The 27174-nt window shown below is 38.3% G+C and overlaps 2 protein-coding genes across 3 annotated transcripts in view; one reads left to right on the forward strand and one right to left on the reverse strand.

Moving 5' to 3' along the window:
• Nucleotides 1–2803: 2803 nt before the first annotated feature.
• G6PC2 (glucose-6-phosphatase catalytic subunit 2) lies at nucleotides 2804–21484 on the forward strand. Its single transcript, XM_065928992.1, is given in 10 exon segments — nucleotides 2804–3021; nucleotides 3597–3706; nucleotides 5637–5748; nucleotides 7746–7861; nucleotides 8666–8856; nucleotides 8859–9191; nucleotides 11677–11833; nucleotides 14512–14698; nucleotides 18073–18354; nucleotides 21187–21484. Coding segments are annotated over 10 exon segments (2004 nt in total).
• Nucleotides 21485–22064: 580 nt separating this feature from the next.
• The window catches only part of ABCB11 (ATP binding cassette subfamily B member 11), a 79582-nt gene continuing 74472 nt past the window's right edge, over nucleotides 22065–27174 (reverse strand). The window contains exons 25-27 of one of the 2 annotated variants that reach the window (XM_065927891.1): nucleotides 25011–25217; nucleotides 23094–23240; nucleotides 22065–22265 (exon numbers count right to left, since the gene is read on the reverse strand). In XM_065927891.1, the coding sequence (XP_065783963.1) occupies nucleotides 22065–22265; nucleotides 23094–23240; nucleotides 25011–25217 (555 nt within the window). Of the gene's footprint in view, nucleotides 22266–23093; nucleotides 23241–25006; nucleotides 25218–27174 lie in introns of both variants that reach the window. The other variant, XM_065927892.1, reaches the window with a different exon arrangement.

The following is a 27174-nucleotide window of genomic DNA, read 5'->3' on the forward strand; positions in this document are numbered from 1 at the left end:
ATCTGTGAAGTCCTCTTAGTGATCAAGCAGCTGAACAGATGTGGTTCAGTGTCAACCAATCACGATACAGGGAAACTGGAGGTCTGGGTGGTTGAAAACATTTGAAACAAGCTGGTTATAGCATTAGCTCTTATTCATTTTGCAGCTGCTTAAAAATCTCATCAATATTGGCCTTAAGCAACCAAGTCAAGGCTTAGATTGAGAAAAATCATTGCTCTGGAAACAAAATTTCATTTCCAAGCAGGCCTCCCATGCTAAAAACATGAGCTGGGCAGTTACTTGTTCATTTCCTCATCCCTAAAATAAAGATCTCTGTGAAGTTAAAATTGGATAATAAGATGGAGTGTTTTTTTTTTTAATTTATTTTTTATTAATTTGGGTATGCCAGGTGTTAGTTGCAGCATGTGGGATCTAGTTCACTGACCAGAGATTGAACCCAGGCCCCCTGCATCGGGAGCGCAGAGTCTTAGCCACTGGACCACCAGCAAAGTCCCAAGATAGAGTATTTTCACAGGTAAATAATTGGCAGACCATAAATGCAAGACATTCTAAAGCACAACTGAGCTTTCAGCACAATTAATTTTATCCCAAACATCCCTCAGATCAGATTAGCACAGTAGTGGGAGAATGAGAGTGAATATAATTCATAGTCTGTAGTCTGCCCAAGGGGAGAGCAAAACCTGGGGAGAGCCAGTGCTGGCTGACTACTTCCTGGCTCTTCTCCCACCGCAGTAAGAATAATAAAAGAGACTGTGAGGCTCTCACCATGGACAGAGATTAAAATTCATTTTCTGGAAGACATTTAAAGACACTTTCTGAAAAACGATCTGATGCCATTTGCCTACTTAGTGACTGTCAGACCCAAGTTCTTATCCATAGAAGCCTGGCTGTATTTTAAGTTCTTTTTGAGAGAGAAGCGCAGAAAACTCAGTGAGCAAAGTTGCCACCACTATGCCCTATTTTATAAGTGCACTTCAATTACCTCCACTGCTTCACCTCTTCTGGAGATTAGGGTTTTCTTTCATTCTAGGGATAGAGTCTCCAAAGACTTGACAACAAGATACATCACTTAGTGCAAAAATCGAATGTAATGGGAAATCCAATTAAGCCCAGTAGTTGACATATTAAATGTCAGTGAAGCTTCTTTCAAGTAGACTTTTGGCAGAGGGAGGGGTTTAAGGCCAAAAGGAGAACAAGCTATGCTATGAATTGCTTTATATCAATGATTTTCAACCCTAACTTCACATTGCAATCATTTGGAAAGTATTTTTAAAATGCTAATGCATAACTTCCATAACCAGAAATTCCATTTATCTGGGAAAGGCATGGCATTTTTTAAAAAGCACCCCAAAAGACTGGTCAGTCAAAACATTTCCTCCAAGAGAAGCAAAGAGTCTGGGGAGGTACCTGTAGACACTGGATCCCCATAATAAGGTGCCATTAAATGATGGAGCCAGTCCTGTGGCCACGGCTGAGTTTTCTAAATTTCTTGGCATATTGAGTGCTTATTTAACTTATATGCAGAGTACATCATGCGAAATGCTGGGCTGGATGAAGCACAAGCTGAAATCGAAGATTGCTAGGAGAGATATCAATTACCTCAGATATGCAGGGCTTCACTGATAGCTCAGTTGGTAAAGATTCCACCTGCAGTGCAGGAGACCTGGGTTCGATCCCTGGGTTGGGAAGATCCCCTGGAGAAAGGAAAGGCTACCTACTCCAGTATTCTGCCTGAAGAATTCCATGGACTATATAGTCCATGGGGTCGTAAAGAGTTGGACACGACTGAGCAACTTTCACTTTCACTTTTCAGATAAGCAGATGACACCTCCCTTATGGCAGAAAGTGAAGAGGAACTAAAGAGCCTCTTCATGAAGGCAAAAGAGGGGAGTGAAAAAACTGGCTTAAAACTCAACATTCAAAAAACTAAAATTATGGCATCCAGTCCCGTCACTTCATGGCAAATAGATGGGGAAACAATGGAAACAGTGACAGACTTTATTTTCTTGGGCTCTTTCACATGAGCAACTCTCCCACGTTCTCAATTGTTTTCGCTAGCCAGTAAAAATATGCCTCATTCCTAAAAGTTCTACCATCTAGTAGACCTACTACCCAGTAATCTCCATATCTGCTTTGTGGACTCACAGTTGAAAAGTAACACATTTTCTTCCAGATTTAATATACTCCATGTATTTTCTTCTCTGTTCCACAGCTCTCATATTATTCTCTTTGCTAATAAGGAAATATCAAAATATTTTTATTTAAACATCTGCAATCAGAAAATACTGTCACACCATATAAATTTTTCATGCCTAGATACTTACTCATTCGTTTTCCTGAAAAACCCAATATAATAGTCAAAGAGCCACAGTTTATTTTAAATTAAAATGCATTGCTTTAAGGGCTATTTGACATGCAGTAATTATTTACATAGTCTTCTAGTGAAGCACAGAAATTGCTAATGTCTCTTCCCTGGAAGGAAATGAACTGTGCAAAAATTTCAAGCAAACATGATCCAACTGTTCACACAAAAGACAGACTGTGTAAGAAATGCATTGTGTCTGTACCCAAATTTCCCCTCGACTTGGCACACAGATCAGCATGTACTTCACCTCTTTGGCATCAATTAAAACCATAAAGCAGATGAACTTTTCAGCAGAGGAGGATAGACATACCCTCTCCACAGATGGTCAGTATCACATGTCACAGTAAAAAAACGCCAAGAGCGTATCATATAGAAACGGTAGAACTCAGAGCGCTTCAGCTCCACTCACTCTATGTTTAGAACTGCCTCTCTTTCAAGATGGATTTCTTTCATAGGAATGGAGTGCTCATTATTCAGCATTTGCAGAAGGACTACCGAGCTTACTACAATTTTCTATATTTTATGTCCAATGTTGGAGACCCCCGAAATATCTTTTCTATTTATTTTCCACTTTGGTTTCAACTTAATCAGACAGTTGGAACTAAGATGATATTGGTAGCAGTCATTGGGGATTGGTTCAATCTTATTTTTAAATGGTAAGCCTGTTCTGTTTTGTTTCATTCTTCATAAAGCTTCTTCTAAAATTTGTAGCTTTGGCTTAATGCTCACATTTCAGATGTGTATAGTTTTACTTGGAAAATCTTTCCAACATACTGGTTAACTAGAAACACCTATTTGTAAACAGAACTTACAAAAGAGAATAGAAGTCTATACTTTATCTGACTTAGAAGTAAATTCCAAAAGTCTATTACATATATGGTGTGATTAACCAAGAAGTGAGTTAAACAAATTGCACCATAATGAACAGATTAATAATTCCAAGGACCACTTTGATATTTTCAGTCTAAATATCCAAAGCACTGAAAGACTTCCCTTGCAAGGAAAAAAGTCCCTGTTTTTATTGGAAACTAGGATGCCCAAACTCCGTATGACTCATCCTCTATAATGAGAGACAGACCAAAACTCAAGTTCTTTCAAAGCCTCTCAATAATGAGCTTTCCTCATCAACAGTCTGCTTGAGTCATTTTTATAGGAGAGAATAGTTAGTCTCCAATTAAGTAATAACTGTGTGTTTAAACATATATGCATATTTGTATTTCTTTAAATACAGGATATTATTTGGTCATCGGCCTTACTGATGGGTCCAAGAAACTCAGATTTACCCAAATCACTCAAGTCCATGCCTTGAACAGTTCCCCACTACATGCGAAACAGGTCCAGGTAAGCTATTAAAGCAGCCTCAGGTTACTAAAGATATTCCAACAGATAGCCATTGTACATAATTATCACCTAATAACTGCATAGTATCATAGAGGGTTTTAAAGAAAACTGCATGGGTGAGGATGCTAAAAGTTCATGAACAAAAATTGCTAGTGAAAAGGGTAAAACTTTTATGAGTAAGAAAATTTCATTTTTTAAAAATTTGTAAAAGGATAAGTTAGAATATTCCCCAAATGATTTTATTCTTGGCACTTTTTTTTTTTTTTGGAAGAAGGTCATGGTTTGATATAGAAACAAACCAAGACAATTAACTAGAACAAATTTTTTAAAAAATATATTAAAATACCGGAAATGCTGATTTATCTGATGCTGTGCATCTTTCAAAGTTATTATAGATCTTCTGAGAATCACATAAATGAGACAATAGACAGGTTTTCTGTAAGAAAGGTAAGGACTTCCTGGTATTACTATTGCCTGCCAAAATTCTCTCTAATCTTAGAGTTATTTCTTTCCACTTTGTTTTTTCTCTTGTGTATACAGTATATAAGTAGACTTCTTGATCCACTCTCTCATAAGTAAGATTTTGTATGAGTATAAAATCTTTACTATGAGAGTTGAGTTTAAGATTATAAAAAGTTTTAAATATATATACATAAGGTAAATTGCATATTGTTTTAATTTGTAAGATTGTGTTATATTGTACCTCCAGACAATTTGCCACATAGCCTAAAATTCTTGGCATTTGATATTCTGAGACTAATCTTGAATACAGTGAATGCGTAAGTTCCTAATAAGTTCTTGGAATATCTTTTTTTTTTTTTTTTTTTGCTACCAAAAAAGTAGGCATCCATCTGTTATAGTACTTATCACACTATACTATTATTAGTTATTTATTATCTAACTCCTCCAACAGACTGTGCATTCCATCATGTCAGGGGTGGTATGTATTTTATCTTTGTTAAAACAATGCAGGATGGATGGATGGATGGATGGATGGATAGCATTTGAGACAATTGAAATGCTACTTTGGTTTATCCCAGAACTTCCCAGCACATGCTCTGTCTTACGAGACATTTTCTGGAAAAGAAAAGAAGAAATACTACATTTTACATTCACTCCTTTAAGTTTTTCAACTCATGAAACATATAAAAAGCCGTGAAAATTTCTGTTTAAAAAATTGATTTGAAAGAAACAGATCCATAAGTAATAGATTTGTCTTTATTTAACTTGGTGTTTTTCAAAAAGAGACTGATGTTTAAGCTCAATGAATCTCCACTTGGTAAAAACTCAAGGAGTACATCAAAACAAAGTGATTTTTTTAAAAAAAGATCTAGCAACATGGGAAAGACATTCTGGGAGTAGAAAGGCTTCCTGTCTGCAGATTTATTCTGCCAGGATTGATGCCACTTTGTAGCTTCCTTTTTCCACTTAATGACAAAGGCTCCTAGTGCAGCAACCAGTCACAAGATGGGCATGGTAGCTAGTACATAGCAGTTAGTTGGTAAATGAGATATAGCAGTGATAGCTTTAAGATGTTTGACTTTTCAGCCCAAGGAAAATAAGCTGACTCAAGATTCAATCCAAGTACTTCAATTTTATCATCAGTTAAAAACAGTTAGATATGAAGAATGACTAAGGATGTGGCAGATTTTTTGATGCAACAGCCTGAGTTCTGAATTAGACTTGAACATTTTGATTTCTGGACTTCAATGAACTTGAATAACCCAGGGAAATTTTTTGAAATAGTATTTGACTCAATTTTGACTCAATTTTCTTTATTTCTACGCATTACTAAGCGTTACAAATAGCCTATGTCCTATGGTTTTTTCCTGAGTTATTTGTAATATATAATATGCTATTCTATTGTCCATTTACGATAGTTGTACTCTATTAACCACCTTCCAAATGGATTGCCACTGTCTTGCTGCAGGAAGTCCATCTGGCCATGCAATGGGTTCATCATGTGTCTGGTATATCATGGTGACAGCGGCCCTGAGCCACACGATCAGTCAGATGGATAAGTCTTCTATCACTCTGCACAGGTCAGCTTTGCTCCAATCTCTGTAGCACTGGAATGTGACAGTTTTAAACACAGAAAGTCTTTTTAAAAATTCAGTTTAGTGTATTTTTAATTATTGAAATGTGCTTATTCAATTCTATTATAGCCAGTATAGCAAAATGAATAGAAGATTAATATTTTGCTTTAAGATAATATCCTAATTAGCTCATAGTGATTACCACGTTATAGGGTTGGAAATGTTTAATTGATTAATGACTTTTTAAATGTGCCTTTGGGGTTCCCATAATACTATACTCACTTTGGTAGTTCATAAATAAGTCATCTAAAATTATATAAGGAAGTATTTTTGCATGCATATTCCCTTACTTTAAGATTAAACAGAAATTTTTGAGAAGCCTCATTCCCCTAGAATGCATTGGTTACTTTAGTATAATTATGCTTTCTTTGACTAACTAATGATTTTGACATAAATAACATATATTCTAGCTTTAAATATTATGCAATCTTTTAATCTAAAACATCCAGAAGCAAACTTAAATTCTAATGTTAGTAGATTTAATGTTAGTAGATTCATAACATTCTGAAAGGCCTAGACCTTTAAATTATTCAAAATTTTTTTACTTTTTTCCTTCTTTTCTTTCCTGATATACTTTAACTATCATTAAAACAATTTTGAGCATCACTTTAATCATAAATTATTAGGCAGTCTGAAATAAGATTCTCCAGTTAATTGCATAAAAGATACTATAAGATATACCATTACACGGAAGTTCTTTATAATAAAGAATTTCCAAGGTTCTTCTCATATTCCACTTTTTAGAGTAATACTGGGTAATATACAAAACAAATAACCAAAGGAATTTGGGCATCTTTAAAGTTTATCCTAATGAGACTGTGACCTGTATGCCTTAAGGTATTCATTATCCAATCCAAAACAACAATGGTAAAAACATGTTGTAATTTTTTAAAATTAGCATTTTCTATCCATAGACAATTTTTCAAAGTAGGAATTTAGATAAGCCTTGCCTTTTCTCTGTAGTTAATTTTCTCCTCCAGTTCTCAAACCTGGAAAATTGTTTCTTCTAAAAAAAAAAAAATTCTCAACTTTTTTTTGATTCTTATAACTGCATCATTTCGTTGATCCATCAAAATGTACTGAGTGCCCACACCTTATCTAAATATTACCACCTCCTTGTTGATTCTTCTTTTATATGGGTAACCCCTGCTTACTTTCTCTTTGAATGTCTTGTTTCTCTCTACTCCTTAAATTTCAATATCCAAAATTTAGTCCAATTATCAGGGACAAATCATTCAGAACCGTCAAGGATTCCTAGAACTCATTATTGCTAATATTTTTTATTAAAATGATGAACATTGCTTGGACTTAAATATTTTTATGTTTTCTGCATACTATAGCTTCTAATTCAACATATATAACCCATAGGTCACTTTCTGTTTCTTATTTTCTACGTGTCAAAAACCAAGGAACCAGGACTCTTGAGAGCTTGAGAGTCTTGAAATTAAATCCAGTGAAAACCTGCCCTTGATGGAATGCCTGTGTGCTTTTCATCAGATTGGCAGCTGCCTCTTCTGTGAGTTTTCTTCAAGCAAAGAGACGTTGAGAGAGGAAAGAGGAAGCACATATGACAGGGAGTAAAAATATATATAATTTATTCTAGATCACTGTAGATATTAATAATTCCCCCAAACTCAAATTTCCCTTCATTAGAATAATTATCAGGATGCCAAGTTGGTTTCTTTTTACAGCATTTATTAAAATTTCACGATATAGCCTAGCACTGGTTCAGTTTAATGCATCAATAAATATAGAAACATCTGTTAAAACATTTGAAATTCTATGGAGTGAAAAAACAATTGAAAGTCCCTCTAGAATTACGATATTACATCACAGCTAGAAGATACCTCTATCAAAGATCATCTGATTTCAACCCCCCGCCCATTTTTATGAGTGATACAATTTCTTTGCTTTTTATGCTTGTCTCTATTTTTCCATCGTAGACTGACTTGGTCATTTCTTTGGAGTCTTTTTTGGTTGATTCAAATCAGTGTCTGCATCTCCAGAGTATTCATAGCAAAATATTTTCCTCATCAAGTTATTCTTGGAGTAATTGGTGGTAAATATGATCACTTACCTTTTGTTGTATCATTGAAAGCGTTAGTGTCCTTTATGTTGTCAGATTCTCCCTGCTAATTGATTCCCCAAACTCGGGTAATTCTATCAAGCCACTGATACTTAATGCTGCCCTAGGAGTTTAAGTGGTTCTTCATATCTCTCAAATCCTCCATACAGAAAATGGCACATTCTCACTCAAAAGTGTAAGCGCATAGCCTCTTAGTGACATGGTTGGGCTTCTCTAAAGTGTGACTAGTGCTGAGTCCAACTCCCGAACACCACGAAGGACAGTATGCTTATGTCTCGGTTTGGGAGACTTAATAATGGCCTTCCAACCTGCACGCCATGTCACTCTCTTGGAAACACCTGCAGTGATTATTACCTAACTGTGGATTTCATTCAGCAGCTGCTTTGTATTTCTGCCAGCATTCACAATGATCGAGTTTCCGCTTTTCAACTCCACATATCTTTCAAAGGCTCTCTACACTAACTGGCTGTGGCAATTGAAATATTAATTGCAAGCACCTAGATCCGTGCTCTGCCTATAAAGTGGGTTGTTCCTCAGTGCCCTGGACTCCTGAAAGATCCCCCCTGTGCTACTGTGGATGGGTAAAAGACCATGGGAAAAGTGAGGTTTCAGTTCCTGCCTTTAAAAAACAGGCTTTGGAAAATGGATAGAACCTAGGTTTCTACAGCCCTTTATCATTGAAAACTATGGCTAAATTCTTTAGGAATCAATCTAGGACTGATTCCTGCGAGTCTCAAAGGCGCACAGTTCTGTTCGGTGCTGCTTTCCAACCCCCAGGCGTCCTGGTAGCGGAGGTCTCTGAATGCACTCCGGGTATCCGAACAGCCAGCCTGAGCGCATACCTGAAGACCAATCTCTTCCTCTTCCTGCTTGCACTTGGCTTTTACCTGCTTCTCAGACTTCTTGACATTGACCTGCTGTGGTCCGTGCCCATAGCCAAGAACTGGTGCGCCAACCCCGACTGGATTGACACATTGACACCACGCCTTTTGCCGGACTTGTGAGAAACCTCGGGGTCCTCTTTGGCTTGGGCTTTGCGATGCACTCAGAGATGTTCCTCAGGAGCTGTGGAGGAGAAAACGGCTACAGGCTGAGCTTCCGGCTGCTCTGTGCCCTGGCCTCGTTGACCACCCTGCAGCTCTACCACTTCATCAAGATCCCCACTGACACCAAGTATTTGTTTTACCTGCTGTCTTTCTGTAAAAGTGCGTCCATCCCACTGACTGTGGTTGCCCTGATTCCCTACTGTATTTATATGTTAATGAAACCAATGCAAAACAGCTTAATTAGAATTGGGTGGAGGGTTAGTGCCTGTGGCCCCAGGGTGACGCTAACCCATCCTCACATAGGACCAACAGGGCAGAGAGAAACTGGAGGCTGCCAGTTGGAGGTCACAAATGGCAGCCATAAGACCCAGTCCATTCACATATATGTTTAGTTTGGCCTTCAGAGTTGCCTGTGTTACCCCCTCCTTTAGAGTGTATGTTAGTCAACCATTCCTGTTTGACTTTTTGTGACCCCCAGGGATGGTAGCCTGCTAGGCTCCTCTGTCCAGTGGAATTCTTCAGGCAAGAGTACTGGAGTGGGTAGCCATTCCCTTCTCCAGGGGATCTTCCCCACCTAGGGTTTGAACCCTGGAACTCCTGCATTGCAGGCAGATTCTTTACCCCGGGGCCCCCAGAGAAGCCCTAATTTTAGGTTAGTTGCCAGTATTTCAAAACCAGGATATTTGACATAAAAGTTTGAATTTCTGTATTTTCCCGAGTAATCTGACTGGATGGTAACACAGGGCCTGCATTCCCACCGGAGACAATCCACTGTAGCCGGCTGTCACCAGCAGGAGAGATGCACTCCGCACGCTGCCGCTGTTTTCGGTACCTCACAGAACCACCAGTATCAGAAAACTTTACCATCTGAAAGTCAGGGTGCTTCTGGCTCCTGTGGGTATTTTAATGGCAGTCAGATCTGATCCCCTCAGTGTTTAGATAAGGAAATGGAGGTTTATTCAGGTGAAAAAACTCACTGTTATCATACCACCATCAGAACATTAGAACCCAAGCTTCTGACATATTATTTACATGACACTGTATTTTGTTTCTTCAAGAGGTAAAAATCGATAGGAATGAATGCTTTCACATAGGTTCTAAGATCGTTGCCATGTAAGTCAGTAATTTTTCCAGAAATGACCTAAAATGTCATATCCTGTTTAACTTATACCAAGTATGCTGGGTATGGATGGGGCCAGCAGTAGCTCTCGTTACGGTTACATATCAACAGGGAAGGATATAGGCTTGGTTACTTTCTGAACTTGAATCTCTTCTTAACTCTTGGTCTCTGTTTTATAATTTTAATAAACTTTTATTAAAACTCTTCTGAAGACTCTCTGCTTAGAACATTATTTACTCCACCCCAAAGGTTTATCTCTTCATTATATCATCTTTATATGTTATTTGTAGGAGCTAATCTTTCAAAACCAGGGAAATCGAGTGCCTTCCTGTAGGTCATACTCTAACCCAGGAAAATTATGAAATGCTTATATTAGTTGAGTTCTGCATATACTGAACTGTGATGAAAATATACAGCTTTACTTTAGAAAGTTATTATTGATGGAATGCTAACATATTAAAAGTTTTTCAGTAAATTTCTTTCCCCTTTATTGGACCTAGTAATTCTAAACTTTAAGTTGATAACTATTTCATTTCAATCAAGTACATTCTGAGTCAGATTTTGCTGCATATTGTAGTGACTTGTGATCTACCACAATGCTTTATGTAACTCTTCTGAAGAATACCAATATATGAATTATTTTAGATATTATATTAAATAATCCATAAATATGTATGAAAACACCAGTTCTAGCAAGTGCTATTTGACAAAATATTAGTTGACACTAACAAAACCTCTCAAAATCAAAGTAATTATTTGTTCCTTTCTAAGTGTATTTACTAAGTATAAGCTGTTACTTTTACAAAACACAATTTGTAATAGCTTTTGTTAAAAAAGGTAACTGAACTTGGTTTCCGAGGTTGAGTGATTACTAAGTAAGGTGAGGATGATGAATGATTATGTTAAGAAGGAAATTTGTCTCGTGTCTGTGGGGCCTTTGGGTAAAAGAGAGTAGGATGATACTGAAGATGTTGCCCCTTGTTCATTAGTTCAATCCCTCCCACCTCACCCCGCTGTTGGTCAGTAGAAAGTCACATCAGTCCTTTAATCCTTTATGAAGCATAGGTTCAATCCCTGGGTCAGTAAGATTCCCTGGAGAAGGAATTGGCAACCGACTCCAGTATTCTTGCCTGGAGAATCTCATGGACAGAGGAGCCGGGCAGACTGCAGTCCATGGGTAGCACAGAGTCAGACATGACTGAAGTGACTAAGAACACATGCCTCATTACATACACCGCTGCACTTGTCAGAGATCTCATTCCTGTCTGAGAGCCCGTTATCAAAGTTTCGTTTGAAATTAGTAATGTTTGTTTTGAAGAATCACCCATCCCAACACAGCATCAGCCTGCTGTCACCAAGGCCTGAGGAAAGTGGGGTACTGATACCCAGTGGGATTCTGCTACAATGTTTGACTCCACCATAAATCCCTTCTTGATTCTCACAGAGAAGTTCTCTTCAGCCACCACATTGCAAGTCCTGTCTGTGGGGTGATGCATGATCCTCAGAAGGGGAATAGGAGGAGGTATGGGCTCATTTTCTATGATTAATCCCCAACAACGCAAACCCCATCTGCCATAAAGTCCTAAAGTCCCCATGTGATGAAATTCCCCTCTTTGCTCTAGTTGAAGCCTCCTGGAGGGATTCATATGGCGGCGAGCTGCTTTTGCAAATTGAAACTGCTTAGACAGCTAGAGGAAGAGCTTCTCACTGCCTTGGAGAAAATGCCTGCCTTTAATATTGATGGAAAAGACTCTACTGGTTCCAAATTATTTGCCAAAAGTAAGGGAAATTGAGTTCATTTGACTTACTGTAACTTAAACATATATTCAAAATGTCTACATAGCTACATGTTCAGAAGAAAAATGTCAATATGAGTTTTTAAGATGAGAAATCTAGACAGAGGACTTGAGAAACTGTCCAATCAAGCATACATTTGAAAGGAATGCAAATTAATTTATTATTGCTGAAACTAGCTACCAAGAAGAGTGTTGAATCTCTTTCCTTTGACAACCTATTGAAAGGATGTCTGCCTCTTATGGTTAAGTTGGTGCATTCTCTATGCCTATTTCAGTGTAACAGAAGGATGATTTTAAAAATTCTTATAAGATGCCCTTGAAGCTCAAAGTTGTACCTCTCAATGCTTTATATTTATTCACACCCTGTAAATAAATATGGTGCATACAAAAAAAAAAAAACCTTGGTGAAAGAGAAAGTCAAAAGATTTGTTTCTTAAAACATTATCCATTTCTTAAGGATATGAAGCCTGTATATTCCATATTCCAGCACTTCAATTGAACTTTATACAGTAATGGAAATGTTCTATGTCTGTGTTGTCCATTGTGGTAACCACTAGCCATATATGGCTATTAAAATGCATTTCATTACTTTCTTGAAATGCAGCTAACACAGCTGAGGAATTGCATTTTAAAATTTTGTTTATTTTTAGTTAAAGTGAAATAGTTGTGTACATCTGTGCCTACTGAATTCGATAACAGATCAAATCACACAGTGCTTTTCCCTGAAAAATAATTATTGTTTTTTCTTTTTAATTTATTTTTTAATTGAAGGATAGCTGCTTTACAGAATTTTGTTGTTTTCTGTCAAACCTCAACATGAATCAGCCATAGGTACACATATATCCCCTCCCTTTTGAACCTCCCTCCCACCTCCCTCCCCACCCCCCCACCCCCAGGTTGATACAGACCCCCTGTTTGAATTTCCTGAGCCATACAGCAAATTCCCATTGGCTATCTATTTTATATGTGGTGATGTAAGTTTCCATGTTACTCTCCCCATACATCTCACCCTCTCCTCCCCTCTCCCCATGTTCATAAGTCTATTCTCTATGTCTGTTTGTCCATTGCTGCCCTGTAAATAAGTTCTTCAGCATCATTCTTCTAGATTCCCTATATATGTGTTAGAATATGATATTTATCTTTCTCTTTCTGACTCACTTCTGTCTGTATAATAGGTTCTAGGTTCATCCACCTCATCAGAACTGACTCAAAGGCGTTCCTTTTTTTGGCTGAGTAATATTCTCCTGTGTATATGTACCACCACTTCTTTATACATTCATCTGTCGATGGACATCTAGGTTGCTTCCATGTTCTAGCAATTGTAAATAGTGCTGCAATGGGATACATGTGTCTTTTTCAGCCCTGGTTTCCTCAGGGTATATGGCTAGGAGTGGGATTGCTGGGTCATATGGTGGTTTTATTCCTAGTTTTTTAAGGAATCTCCATACCGTCTTCCATAGTGGCTGTCTCAATTTACATTCCCACCAACAGTTCAAGAGCATTCCCTTTTCTCCACACCCTCTCCAGCATTTATCGTCTGTAGACTTTTTGATGAGGGCCATTCTGACTGGTGTGAGGCGATCTCTCATTGTGGTTTTGATTTGCATTTCTCTAATAATGAGCGATGTTGAGCATCTTTACACATTTAAAAGGAAATTTTAAAAAGCTAATAGTACATTGCCGTGATTTTGAGGAAAATCCTCTGCAGATCTGATAGTCTCTCTGTGGAGCTCTCTTGTCTTACTCTGTCCTACGGACTGGAACCACCTTGGTCTCCCAGGACTCTTAGTTCTGTTGCCTCAGACCAGAGAGTCTGGATTTTCCCTCCCTCTTTGCCCCAGAAACCCTTAAAGGGTCACAAAACTTGAGTGGAGCTTTATCCAATATTCCTATGGATGGATGACTTCCTGACCAAGTTTTCCTGCTTGGCTGGGTCTGTCATACCTATACTCTGGATACCAGTACTTCTGAAGATATTCAAAAACTGTTTAAAAAGAATCGCTGATGTCTAGTTGCACCTGAGGATTTGGCCCTCATTGACTGACTGTCCAAGCCTCTCTGGAAATTGCAAACAGCCTCCTGGAAAAATGGACCTCAGAGTTTCCAAGGAACTAAGGTAGTATTCCTAATTTTTCCTCCCCCTTACCTTTAATGCTTTCTGAGGCTGATTCCATACTGAAGGTAAAGCAGTGGTACTTATTTTTTTTGAATCTTCATTTTGTTTTTCTTTTAAAAAATGCTAATGGCAAGAAAGGTCTATAAGAAGCAATATTTCAGAAACTTCTGCCAAATGACAGCAACTCATTAGAAAACTCTAGGAAATATAAGTGCTTACTTTTAGCTCTGCAGAGGACAAATGCAATTTATGTCAAATCTCAGGCTGACTTGGTGTGGAGTACTAATTACTGTCTTTGCTATTCTTTGATGGTGATCACAGCGATGACCCGGAAGAAATCACATCTTGTTTCTTTTGGCAGCATAGATGTGATTGCACTCAAAGAGGAAGGAAATTCAAAGATTGAGGGTATAAAGGTTAATGTAAGACCAATTAATTATTTTCTGTTTGAATTTTTACATGTCTTCGAATTTTTCTTTGAAGATTTTGCCACAAGATTTCTGAATTTGTCTTCAGCTCAAAACCTGTGATTATTTTCCCCAAAGACCACTATGTTCTAAAGAAGCTGCTGGGGACCAGACTGGGTAAGGAGAGAAGGGTGGCAGCTGTGTTCCTGCCTAGCGGGGTTTGCGGCACAGACCAGGGGCTGCCCCCAGGAGTGATCACGGCCATCCTCCTCAGCCCGTCTCCACTGCTGGTGCATGTGGGAGCAGCAACCTCTGCCCTGGGACAGTCTGGGCACTCTTCAGGAGGAGCAGGCTCATGTGTGTCTGGGAAAGAAACCCAGAGCTGGTTAAGATGAAGAACTTCCTTTCTCCTCCAGCTCCCCCCAGCCTTTCATATCAAGTGGGCCAGTCACACCCCAACTTCTGGCCAAGGACTTGACTTCACCCTGGATTTGGTCTGCATCTTAGGAACAGTACAGGCCAGACTGTGATGTCTCCTCACATACCCTGCCATTGATGGAAGAGGTTTTCTAAAGGTGGACATTGCATTCACCCATCACTGCCTTTCTTAGACACCACCCCTGCCCTCAAGCTCAACAATTGTGCATTGAAAGCATCTGATCCTTGAGATCTCTTTTTCTTCAGAATCATTCCGAACTCTGCCTTTTTATAATTTCTTTTTGAGTGAAAGAAATCATAGAAGCCTTGCTGTCTTTGTATTTGAAGATTGCATTGACTTAACAGGGGGGAAGTAAATATTCCTGTCTGAGTTTGTGAAATTTTTGTGTCAGTCTAATTCTTTTAGCATTGAGGTGTTGATGCCCTGTTCATGCTGGCCAGTCAAAAAGCGGTACCACATGTCCCTGTTTAGATCCCCAAAGGTGTCAGAACTCAAGGGGGCAGGTGTTAGCAGATTCACAGACAGATAGATGCACGAAAGACTTTGTGGAGCTTGGCAGCAAGTACCCTGGATAGAGTCCTTTGACTGGGGTCTAACATGTCTCTGTGTTTAACTCCTGGGATGCTGGGAGTCCTTTTAATGTTGGTGGATTCAGTTGACCAGTTTCTCAAATGAGAGACTTAAAATCGACTTAGAATGAACGTTTCCTTCTAGCTCTGAAAATCTGCAACTCTGAGGATCTCATTCCATAAAACTGGAAGAAGAGCCAATTACATTAAGTGTTGTGTGTGCAGTCGCTTAGTCGTATCCGACTTTTTGTGGCCCCATGGTAGTCCACCAGGCTCCTCTGTCTGTGGAATTTTCCAGGCAAGGGTACTGGAGTAGATTGCTCTTTCCTGCTCCAGGACATCTTCCCAATCCAGGGATCACTCGCATCTCCTGCATTACAGACAGATTCTTTACAACTGAGCCACCTGGGAAGCCCTCTCATTAAATTTTACTTACTTGCAATGAACAAGGCTGTAAATTTGAAAGTGTGCTCCATTTTATAATATGATACGCTAATAAACAGGCTTAGATTTATATAATACATTTTGGTCTTTAAAACATCCTATTCCAATTAGAATCTGAATTATATCACTATGAAAAGAGATGCATAGAGATGTGAAATAATGTAACTGATGTTTGAGGCCAAAAATAGTCAAATGAAAATATTCACAGACTTCCTACTTGCTTATCTTACATAAGAAAGACAGTATTAGTCTCTTAGTCGTGTCTAACTCTTTGTGACCCCATGGACTGCAACCTACCAGGCTCCTCTGTCCATGGGATTCTCTAGGCATGAATACTGGAATGGGTAGCCATTCCCTTCTCCAGGGGACCTTCCCAACCCAGGGATCAAACCTGGGTCTCCTTCATTGTAGGCAGATTTTTTTTTTTTTTTAACCATCTGAGCCACCAGGAAAGCCCCTATCTCTCTGTATCAGTCTAGTGGGGTAGGATGGGGAGGGAGATGGGAAGGAGGGTCAAAAGGGAAGGGATATATGTACAACTATGGCTGATTCATGTTGAGGTTTGACAGGAAAAAACAAAATTCTGCAAAGAAATTATCCTTCAATAAAAAATACATTAATTAACAAAAAAGAAAAAAAAAAAAAAAAAAAAAAGAAAGTCCCTACTTACAAAAGGGATTCTGTAATAAATCACCAGCTCCCTTTCCCTTTCCTTAATATTCTAAAGAGGATCTTCTTCTTGCTGGGAGAAATACTAGTGGGATATGTATGGTAACAGGCTGACTGAGAAGAAGGGAAAGGACAAGAAAAGTTTCTTTGTGTGAAGAAGGCTTGGAGGTACTTAACCAACTCTGCTATATGAGCAAAGTGATTAGAACTTTGAAATAGCATTTTAGTAAGTTTGTTGTGAACTAATTACAGATCTCTCAAAGACATAAGGGGCTTCCCAGGTAACTTGGCTGGTGAAGAATCCACATGTAATGCAGGAGACCCTCGTTTGATTCCTGGGTCAGAAAGTTTCCCTGAAGAAGGGATAGGCTACCCACTCCAGTATTCTTGGGATTCCCTGGTGGCTCAGACGGTAAAGAATCCACCTGCAATGCAGGAGGCCTGGGTTCGATCCCTGGGTTGGGAAGATCCCCTGGAGGAGGGCATGGCAACCCACTCCAGCATTCTTGCCTGGAGAATCCATGAACAGAGGAGCCTGGTGGGCTGCAGTCCATGGGGTCACAAAGAGTCAGATGACTGAGCGACTAAGCACAGCACAAACACATAAAGATAATGTTTACTTAATAATTCTTTATGGCTATTGCAATGTACTTCTTGACTACAACACAACTCTAACATCGAATTATATGATGCCAAGACTTTTGAGGATGACCACGCTAAATTAAATTAGAGGTTCAGTTCCACATAGCTTCAAAAATCTCAGGCTCAAACAGGGCCCCTTCTGTCTTTTTTTTTCCCTCTCTAACTTCTCCACCCTCCCCCAACACCTGACAAACACTTATTAAATTCCATTTGGTGATAGAGATACAAGGTTGAGTTCAATATAGGCCTTTCCTGTGGGAGTTTTCCCAGGCGGTCCAGGCTCTGGATAGCCTGGTACATCTCCAGCCTGTGGGCTAGGAAGAATTGGGTTGAGACTGTCTCCAGCTACAAATTAGCTGGTGACTTGATTTCCCATCTATTCTAGTCCATTCTGTTTCAAATTCATCTTCTTCTTAAATCACTTTCTTTTCAAGTCTGGCTATATCCCGCCCGTGTAAGCGAGGCCATTCCCAGTCTGGCACCAATTTTATATTAATAATATGAGAGGATGAGAAAGCTTAGTCACAAAGAACCAAGTGTTTAAGTAAATGTCTCCTTTGCTTAAAGCAAAATGAAGCAGGGTACGTGAAATGTTTCTAGAAAACAACTAGAATGAGCTGCAAAGGACATCCATCCACTGACATTTCCTTCTCATAGCAGTGACATTTGCAAAAAAGACATATTAATTCTTTATTTCACTTAATGTTTGTGGAATACCTCTGGATTTAGAGGTCATATTTTGAGGTCATCTGTGAATACATCAATATTTCAACATTGCTTTATTATCTTTAAATATATGTTTCAACATTTTTTATTAATAAAAATCTAACTCTATCTACTGAGTGTGTTAGTCTATAATTAACAGCAACAATTACAACTACAACAAACCACTTCAGTGCTTAAACAAGTGAGAGGTGTTTTGTCTGTGTTTAACAGGATGGCTGGGGGTAAGCAGTCCAGGCTGCAACAGCTGCTCAACGAGGTCCAAGAATCAGGTTCAGCCTGTCCTCCTGCTCTGCCATCCACAGTGCATGGCTTCTGTCCAAGTGGCCACAGCATGGTCACTGTGCATCCAGGAAAGAAGAAAGGGGGACAGCAAATGTGGTATCTTCAACCCAGGCTTTATTCCAGAAGGAAAAGCCTCCACAGAGACTTGTGCCTGTATTTAGTTGACCAGAGCAGTCACATGGTCTCCTCTAGCTGCAAGAGTCTGGGAAGGTAAGTATTTTGCTTTCTGACCTCTGAAACAGAAGCATGCAAGGGGAAAGGGTGTAGGACTGGGTGTCAACTTAACTCCTTATGTATATAACGATGAATGCAACTTAGAGCTGCCTTCCTCCTCTGCAACCTACGAAATGGTTTCACGATAACAAGAATTATGAAGGCAAAGTGGCTTCTAAATTATGAAATGCTTTGTGAATGTTATTACAGGGTATATTTAAATGATCCATCAGATTTTCAACTTCTAAGGAATTTTATGAAAACACTGTTTATCTGTTAGTTTGATTCCATACTTGACCTATCAGAAATATATAATCTCATACCTATGCCTGATTCATGTTGATGTTTGGCAGAAATCAACAAAATTCCATAAAGCAATTATGCTTCAATTAAAAAATAAATTGTATAAGAAGAAAAAAAAGAAATATATACTCTCAACCAATAAGATATCACAATTTTCTTTCTTTCCTATAATCATTCTTAATTATTATAGATACTCATTTTGGATCACCTTGAGTGAACATTTCCCTTTCTATTCCCAGCTGTTCTGTTGTCTTCACATTTATCTCTTTGTATCTGAGAGTAGGAGCTATAACTGTATTATAGGAAGAAAGAAGTTGCCAACTCACTGTCTGGCTGTGTATTCTTCTTCCTTTTTCTTTTTTTCTTCTTCCTTTTTCTACTGCACATTCTATCTTAGTGCTGGTTTATTGAGTTTAGTAGCTGCATCCAGACAGCTACATGCCAGTCACGTGTACCCTGATTACTCATTATGAGCCTTAGGATCCCATACAACTCACTAATGAGCACATTATAATGCTGGCCAGTGCTAATTAGATGATAATCATGTGCATTGCTTTATTTACAGTCTATCCATTTAAATTAATTGGGTATTTCACTGAACACAGTGAGAAAGAAATTGGAATTGGATTTCAGTTAACTTCACCTGCCATCTCTTATAGACAGGTGAGATTGTTCACTTGACCTGGAAATTTACATCAATACAAGTGGACATAATGCTTATTTTATAATAGTACACATGTATATGTAAATTTATCTCAAAACGTGTTTGGAAAGAGCAGCCAAATTTGCAATTTTTTATCTCCACTAATATCCTTATTGATCTGATTGCAGAGAGATTCTACATGCATAAGACATATTAATAAATCCAACTCATTAGTTGGAAATATAGTGTGGGATCCTAAAACAGACTGATGAGAATATTCTGATATTTTCTTCAGATAGGAAACATCTTTAATGCGTTAAAAAAATATGTGGTGAACTATACCTAATTATGATTCTATAAATTTTCCTCTTTAAGGACATAACATCAAAATATTACTGGATTTACATTTTTAAATGAGCGTATGATTGCCAAAAATTGTATGCATGACTGCATCATTAAATTCAAAATGTCTTTTTATTGAAATAATTTCCCAAGGGCACAGGTAGAGTAGACCTAGAGTAACAACATGAAAATGTGTTTCTAGACAAAAAGTTGGAGGCCAATTCTTCTATTTTTTCCTCAAATAGTAACATTTCTGCTTTATAGGCACCTGCTTCCATGCAGTTTTGAAACTCATAAATGGAAGAATTTCTTTAGGCATCTCTCATTCTTGAGAATAGTTTGCTGGGAATAAAATTCCAGAACAGAAATAATTTTCCCCCCAGAATTCTCAAGGCAAATCTTCAGGTCTTCTCACTTTCAGTGTCACAGTCAAGAGGTCCTATGTCATTATGCTTCTTTATCATGTGTTCCCCTTCTCTCGGAAGCTTTTAGTATCTTCTCCTTTGGCTCAGTCTTCCAAAATTGCATAATGGTGTGCCCAGGCAAGATCTTTGTTTATTTATTATATTTGACATTGTGTGAACTCTTTCAAGTTGAAAATTCATATCCTTCAACTATAGGACATATTCTTGGACTATTTAATCATGCTTCCCCACAGTTTTTTCCTGAACTTTCTTTCCAGAGCTGCTGTTAGCTAATTATTGCATCTCCTGGATTGTTCCTCTAAGTCTTTTTCTACTTCTCAGGTCTTTTTGTCCTACCCTCAGATAAATTTTCCCAACTTTATCTTCCAATCTTTGTATTTTTTTCTTCCATAAAGTTTTATTAACTGGGGTTATGGAAAGAGTTTGAACACAGCAGAACCCATCCTGAAAACAACCCACTGCAATGTTGCAAAGTAATTAGCCTCCAACTAATAAAAATAATTGGAAAAAAAAAGAAATTACAGAAAGACGTAAGATAGTGTCAGTCACAACAGATTTAAGGAGTCTTTCCATCACCTGAGAAACAATAATGTAAAATTGTAGAAACCACATCTTCATGAGCGGTACAGGATACATGACAAAAATGAAGACACTGGCAATCCCGGACATTGTAAAATAAACTTGCAACTTTATTTACTCCTGCATTTTTGAAGTTGTAATTCAAGTGTTTTCCCAAATCATTTTAAACCATCTCCAGTCAAGCTTTTCCCTCTCATCAATAACTTCCAAGTATCTTTTTTCAAAAATAATGTAATCATCCATTCTATTCCAGGAAACTGGTAGCCTCCCAGCACATAGCTTATGTTCTTCCTCTGAAACAAAAACTTAAAACAAATGGATGTTGGTCTTTTTTCTTCAGTGTTACAGGATAAGCACGTGCTTCCTACAAAGCTTAATTCCATCTTGAAGGCATCTTTATTCTGCAACTTACTTATCACTGCTACTTGTCACAAGTAGAATGCTGCCCTCTAACCTCTCCCTTTCTGACTTCATAACGATCAGTTCTTCTGTTCTAACTAGTTAACCTGTTAAACCACCTGTGTGGTTATTCACCAGGAAACACTGGACCAGAGACATAAATAATACACCACCATATGATAGCTCAGGCTTAATTTGCAGAATTTCATTTGTTGGCCATGGGAAGAAAACATTTACACAAGGTAAAATCCACTATTTTCACTTCATGCTGGGATTTGGAGAAAGAAAGGACAGCAACCAATGTGAACGGGGTGAAGAGGAGTACAAGACCCAGGATAGAGCCCCCCGCTCCAGCCGTACAGCAGAATCTAGTCCAGTAAATGAGGACTTCACCACCCCCGTACTATACCTTGAATTTATACATCAACATTCCTGACTGGTAACTCCTTTTTAATACCTGTCTTTTTCTATCCCTTTCAATCTGAGAGTGCCCAAAGTATAAGTCCTGCTTTCTCTCCTCATCCTTAGAGATGGATGAATCTGCTTTCACATGCAAGAAAACTTAAATAAAAAAACAGCCGGTCTTCAGTCCTTCTGTTCTTCTCTATATGACCTTGGTCCAGCTCAGCAGATATTTGTCAAGTGACTAGTCTAGACCAGGCTCTGTGAACCCCAAGTGTTAAAAATGCAAGGGATGGTTCTCTACACCTGGGGAGTTCCAAGTCTTATTTCCTCCACATCACGATGTCTCGCTAATTCCCATGGAGTAACTGGGACTGGTGAAAGCACTGGATGATGGCTGCTTGACGTTGGATTCTTACTGCCAATGACCCTGGTTTCTTTCATTTTCTATATACAGACATTTAAAACTAAATTATTGTTGCAGGTAAACTAGCTCAGGTCCAATGTATATCTGTAAAAGTAAAACATCATTATTTTTGCTTAAAGAAAAAAAAACAGTCCATGGCACTCCTGTAACTGGTGTACCATCTGTGCATAGAATCTCACCAGTGAGGTCAGCTGATGGGGGCTCCTGTGGTAACAAGTTTGTAATAGGCCCCTTTCTGAGCCATCAGTTCTTCGTGGGTCCCCTTTTCAACCACTACTCCCTGTGACATGACAGCAATGATATCTGAGTTCCGGATGGTGGACAAACGATGGGCAATGACAATGCAGGTTCGACCTTCTCTGGCTTTGTCCAGGGCGACTTGCACTGTCTACAAAGAGAAGATGGAAAGTTGATACAAAGACATATATTTGTTCCCTGGTCCACTATTGCCTGAGTTCTGCTTCATACCACCTGAGCAACATCACTATATTCAGGGCTTGAATGAGAGAGAGGTTTAAAGAAATACTTGCTGAATGCAACGTATCAATGACTTAAATTGCAGTCCACAGGCTGAAAAATTTCACTGAACCTATAATGAACCAAACTACGAGACCATGAAGTAATTTTACGTTACTCAATGGGCTAGTTTACTATTAATGAAATGAAACCAGGGAAATGATGTAAGGTAGCAGGTAGGTGGTCATTCCCTACCATTCTTCACTGAGGACAATTTAGCTGTCTCCAAAATGAAATCCTAATTTTTAAGGAGTTAATTATAAATGGTAAATTTCATATATGTGTTTTGCCCAGTTGCATTTACTTTTATGCAAAATGCACGTCAGAAACCACCTCTTACTTTGTTTTGTATGCTTCCCATCTGCTCTGCCACAGAACTTTAGAACTGCAAAATATGAAATGCCTAACAGATGGCCAGGATTATTTTATTTTACTTAAGATAGCTAATCATTTGCCCTTGAAAAAAATGTCACCTAACCTAAACAATTTTAAAAACAATTCTTATTTTAAAGTTAATTTTTTTTTATTTGAAGCAATTTTAAATCCTTTTTCTAAGCTAATGTCTTTTGGTTCCGCAAAGGAGTAGCCATTTCTACTGTTAATGAATCAGAAAATTAACAACACTACCATTTTATAAGGACAAATATTACAGCAGGAGACTCATTTACAATGGTCTAAGGCTTAGAAAATCAATACCTACCTTTTCACTTTCTGTGTCTAAGGCAGAAGTAGCTTCATCTAGTAGCAAGATTTTCGGATCCCGTATGATGGCCCGAGCAATAGCAATGCGTTGTTTCTCTCCTCGAGAGAGTTGAGACCCCTGGGACCCAACATTAGTTTCATATTTCTGGAAAACATATGGTAAATTTGAGAACCAGAAGCATGCTCCTGTGCTTTATGGAGCCCCCATCAATGACTCCTCAGGATTTAAACAATTTGTTGTTTTGTGAAATTGTGAATCATTTCTATAAAGGACTTCAACTCCATCTAGGATCTAAAAAAAATATGACATTTGTGACCTTTCATGTTGGAAAACAAGGGGACTTTGCATCCTTTTCTCTGTATTTATTTTTTAATCTCTTTCTCCTTGTGTATGAGATCCTCCCTGATGTAAGATTCCCTGATTTCCAATCTCCTGTCTGGAATATCTTTCCAGGACAGAATGGTCCTAGGATGTCAGGACCTTTGGGAGATCTTCTCATCCATTCCCTTGTTGAGGTGGCGTTGTTCTGGAATGCAAGCCTTGCTTTGAATTTCACTCTTGCTGTATACTAGCTCTGTGATCATGAACAAATTATTTAAATTTCTGTGAGCTGCAAACTCACCTGAAAATGCAGATATTGATAACTAGTTCACATATTTATAATTTTTATGAAATTATGGAAGAGAATCCCTTGCTGAATGCTTGCGTAAAAAAAGTTACATTCACAGAGTATTTACTGTGCATCAGGGATGGTACTAACTACTCTAGCCAGATTAACACTTAATGTTCACAGAAATAATTTTCTCCCTATCACCTATTTTTCAGTTTCTTTTCTGAAAATTTTTCAGTTTCCATGTTTTCATTTTCTTTGTGATTGAACACCAAGAAAGACCATTGTTGGATGGAAAAATTTAGGGTCAATGTTACACTGCATTCAGACTTGGCTCTGAGAAAGTGAGGCTTACTCCAAACCAAGTGCAACTTACTCTGCATGTATAGTAGTTGCTGCCAAGTAATGGAATGACAATGACAGAAATAACAGAAGCAGCTTTTTTTGTGTGGCTGTTTTGTATACTCTTTCATTCTAAGTTATCTTATACCTTTTTGTAGAATGACTGAGTCTCAGAAAAGAAAAGTAGTTATCCCAAAGTTACAGAAGTAACTTTATACTAGAAAGTGACATCACTTGGATTCAAATCAACGTCTGCTCCAAATCTCAGGATTTTTTTTTTTTTTTTTTCATTATTCTAAGCTGATACTCAGGGCTTCCCTAGTGGTTCAGACTGTAAAGAATCTGCCTGCAATGCAGGAGATCTGGTTTGATCCCTGGGTGAGAAAGGTCCCCTGGAGAGGGGAACAGCCACCCACTCCAGTATTCTTGCCTGAAGAATCCCATGAACAGAGCCTGGAAGTCTACAGTCCATGGAGTTGCAAAGAGCTGGACACAACCAAGTGACTAAGCACACACACGCAAGCTGCTGCTCAATGTGGTATTACTTTTTGTACAACAAGTTCTATAACACACCTTGCATTGGATAATATAATACTGTTCAAAACTACAGACTAGGGACTTCCCTGGCAATTCAGTGGTTAAGACTTCACTTTCCAATACAGGGACTGTGGGTTCGGTCAAGGTCAAACAACCAGAACACAAATAACAGAGGCAATATTGTAACAAATTCAATGAAGACTTTAAAAATGGTCCACATCAAAAAAAATTTTATAAAGCCCTAAAGATTATGCTGATGAAGGACATTTATTTTGTGTAAAAGGCTGAGACAATCCCAGGGTCCTGGGGAATAAGTTGTGTTGCCTTTGACCTTCTCCTTGAGCCACAGTCATAATGCCTTTCTGGTCATTCTACCTCTCTGCCTCCCTGTCTCCCACCAGGAATGACTCTGACTGGGTACCTACCTCCGGGAGGGACATGACAAAGTCATGCAGCTGAGCCTGCTTCGCAGCTTCTATAACCTTTTCCATGGGGATTTCTTTGGTGTTGTCTCCATACTTGATGTTGTCCATTATGCTACAGGCAAATAACACTGGTTCCTGGGAAACGATTCCAATGTTTGAGCGGAGGAACTGGACGTTTACATTTTTGCTGTCATGCCCATCTATCATCTGCCAACAGAGGTGACAACCAGGGCACTGAATTTTAGAATTCCAGCAGTGAGGAAAGTTCATATCCTAGAGTTAGTGTTATGCAAGATGCGTGCTTTGCTCAAGAGACAACAAACGCACAATTCTTGGAAATAAATTATGCTGCTTTTGCCCTCTGGAGGTAGTGTCTGCCAGAAGCGGTGTCAAAGTTGTGATCAGACATGGTTTTGTTTGTTTGCTTCCCAAACTCTAGCTCTGCAGGTGGTATTAAATAAGAAAGGCACTCAAGACAGATCTAGTTTAAAAAACAAAAACTTCCCTTATCTTCTGGTGTAGCACATCCTCTCCAAGTACACATAATTGCTCAATTTTGAGACTCCATGGGTTATGAAGTGGGGTTTCCTATGTAAAGCTATTGGACAATATAAGAATCAAACCTGTTGATTTCAATGATACTAACCTCTGAATGATTAAAGATAATGAAGAAGTAAGTTAAGAAAGGAGTACATTTATTCACTTGGTCAACCAACAGACATATATAGAATAATCTGCTACAAAGGCACCATGCTAGGCAGTCTTTGGTATGACATAGGGGAAAAAAATCTCTATTTTCTAGGAACTCATGATATATTTTTATGATTGAATAGCATCATGGACTCAATGGACATGAACTGGGGCAGACTCCAGGAGATAATGAGGGGCAGGGAGGCCTGGTAAGCTGCAGTTCATGTGGTTGCAAAGAGTAGGACACAACCTACTGACTGAACATTAATGACAACAACATGATTTATTTAGGCAGTTGAGTACAGGAATTCAAACATCTACCATTTGAGCCCTTTCACTTAAAAGACCTAGAACAGTAAAAGGACAGTATGTCTAACATACCACTATAAAGTATTTAGCCCCATGATTTCAGAAAAAGATTACATTAAGTGGTATGAATATACTATATTTTAGGTAATTTTTTGGCAGCATAAAACACAAACACTACTAGAAAAAGTATATGGCATTCCTCAACAATTAACCCTCGCTCCTCTTCCTTTATACATTTTCCATAGTACTTATACACTGCAAAGCACTAATAATTAAGTACTGGAACTGTTTGCTAATTGTTGTCTATGTGCGAGTATTGTAAGCTCCCAGAAGACAGAAGACATGCTTCATGCTCCTTAGAATTTCCCACAGGAACTAATCTGGGCACATCATAGGCACCCAATTAAATGCTAAAAACATTGAATGCCTGCATTTGTTAGCTTCCTTAAAAGCAAAGAGGATTTTTAACAATTGCATTAAAAGTGGTATTTTTCTAACTGAAAAATGTCTGTAATAACATTTTACAATGATATAATAAAATAAATTGTGTCTATAAAATGCAAGGAAACATTTTTCTCATGGGCATTGCTTTCTACCTGTGACCAGAACATTCACTGAGTACATTCAGAGAAATATGCTTAATATACATGTTAATGTTAAAGATGTTGAACACGAAGGATTCGAATTCCTGCATGTCATGTAGTTCACAGTCTACCCAGGTGATGGTCATGAAAGATCTGACATTTGGTTAATTTGGATCCTCTCCTTTGCAGAGATCAGACCCCCAGTGCCATGTACTTTCTAGAGTCATCAACCACCAAATAATTTCAAACAAATAAAATCCCTATACCTAAAATTAATAAGAGAAGTGATTATAATCTTCAGATAATCAACTCTTACTCCTTATTTTCATAATTTCCTGGATTTTACCATTATCGGTTTGCTTGTTTCCCTGTTTTGCTCTATGCAAAGGAAACTTTAGTTACCTCTTTCAAATTTCCCTCAGCATTTTTCCTCATCATGTTATCTATCCTCATTGCAAAGACAATTACATTATTCAGGGATATCAGAAAGTCTTTTTTCAAAATATGTGGATTAAATCAGACCCACACCTCTGAATCATTTCTTAGAAAACTACTTACAGATGCACTCCAACAAAATAAGA

This window comes from Muntiacus reevesi, chromosome 3, assembly GCF_963930625.1.
Source record: "Muntiacus reevesi chromosome 3, mMunRee1.1, whole genome shotgun sequence".
Classification (NCBI taxonomy): Eukaryota; Metazoa; Chordata; class Mammalia; order Artiodactyla; family Cervidae; genus Muntiacus; species Muntiacus reevesi.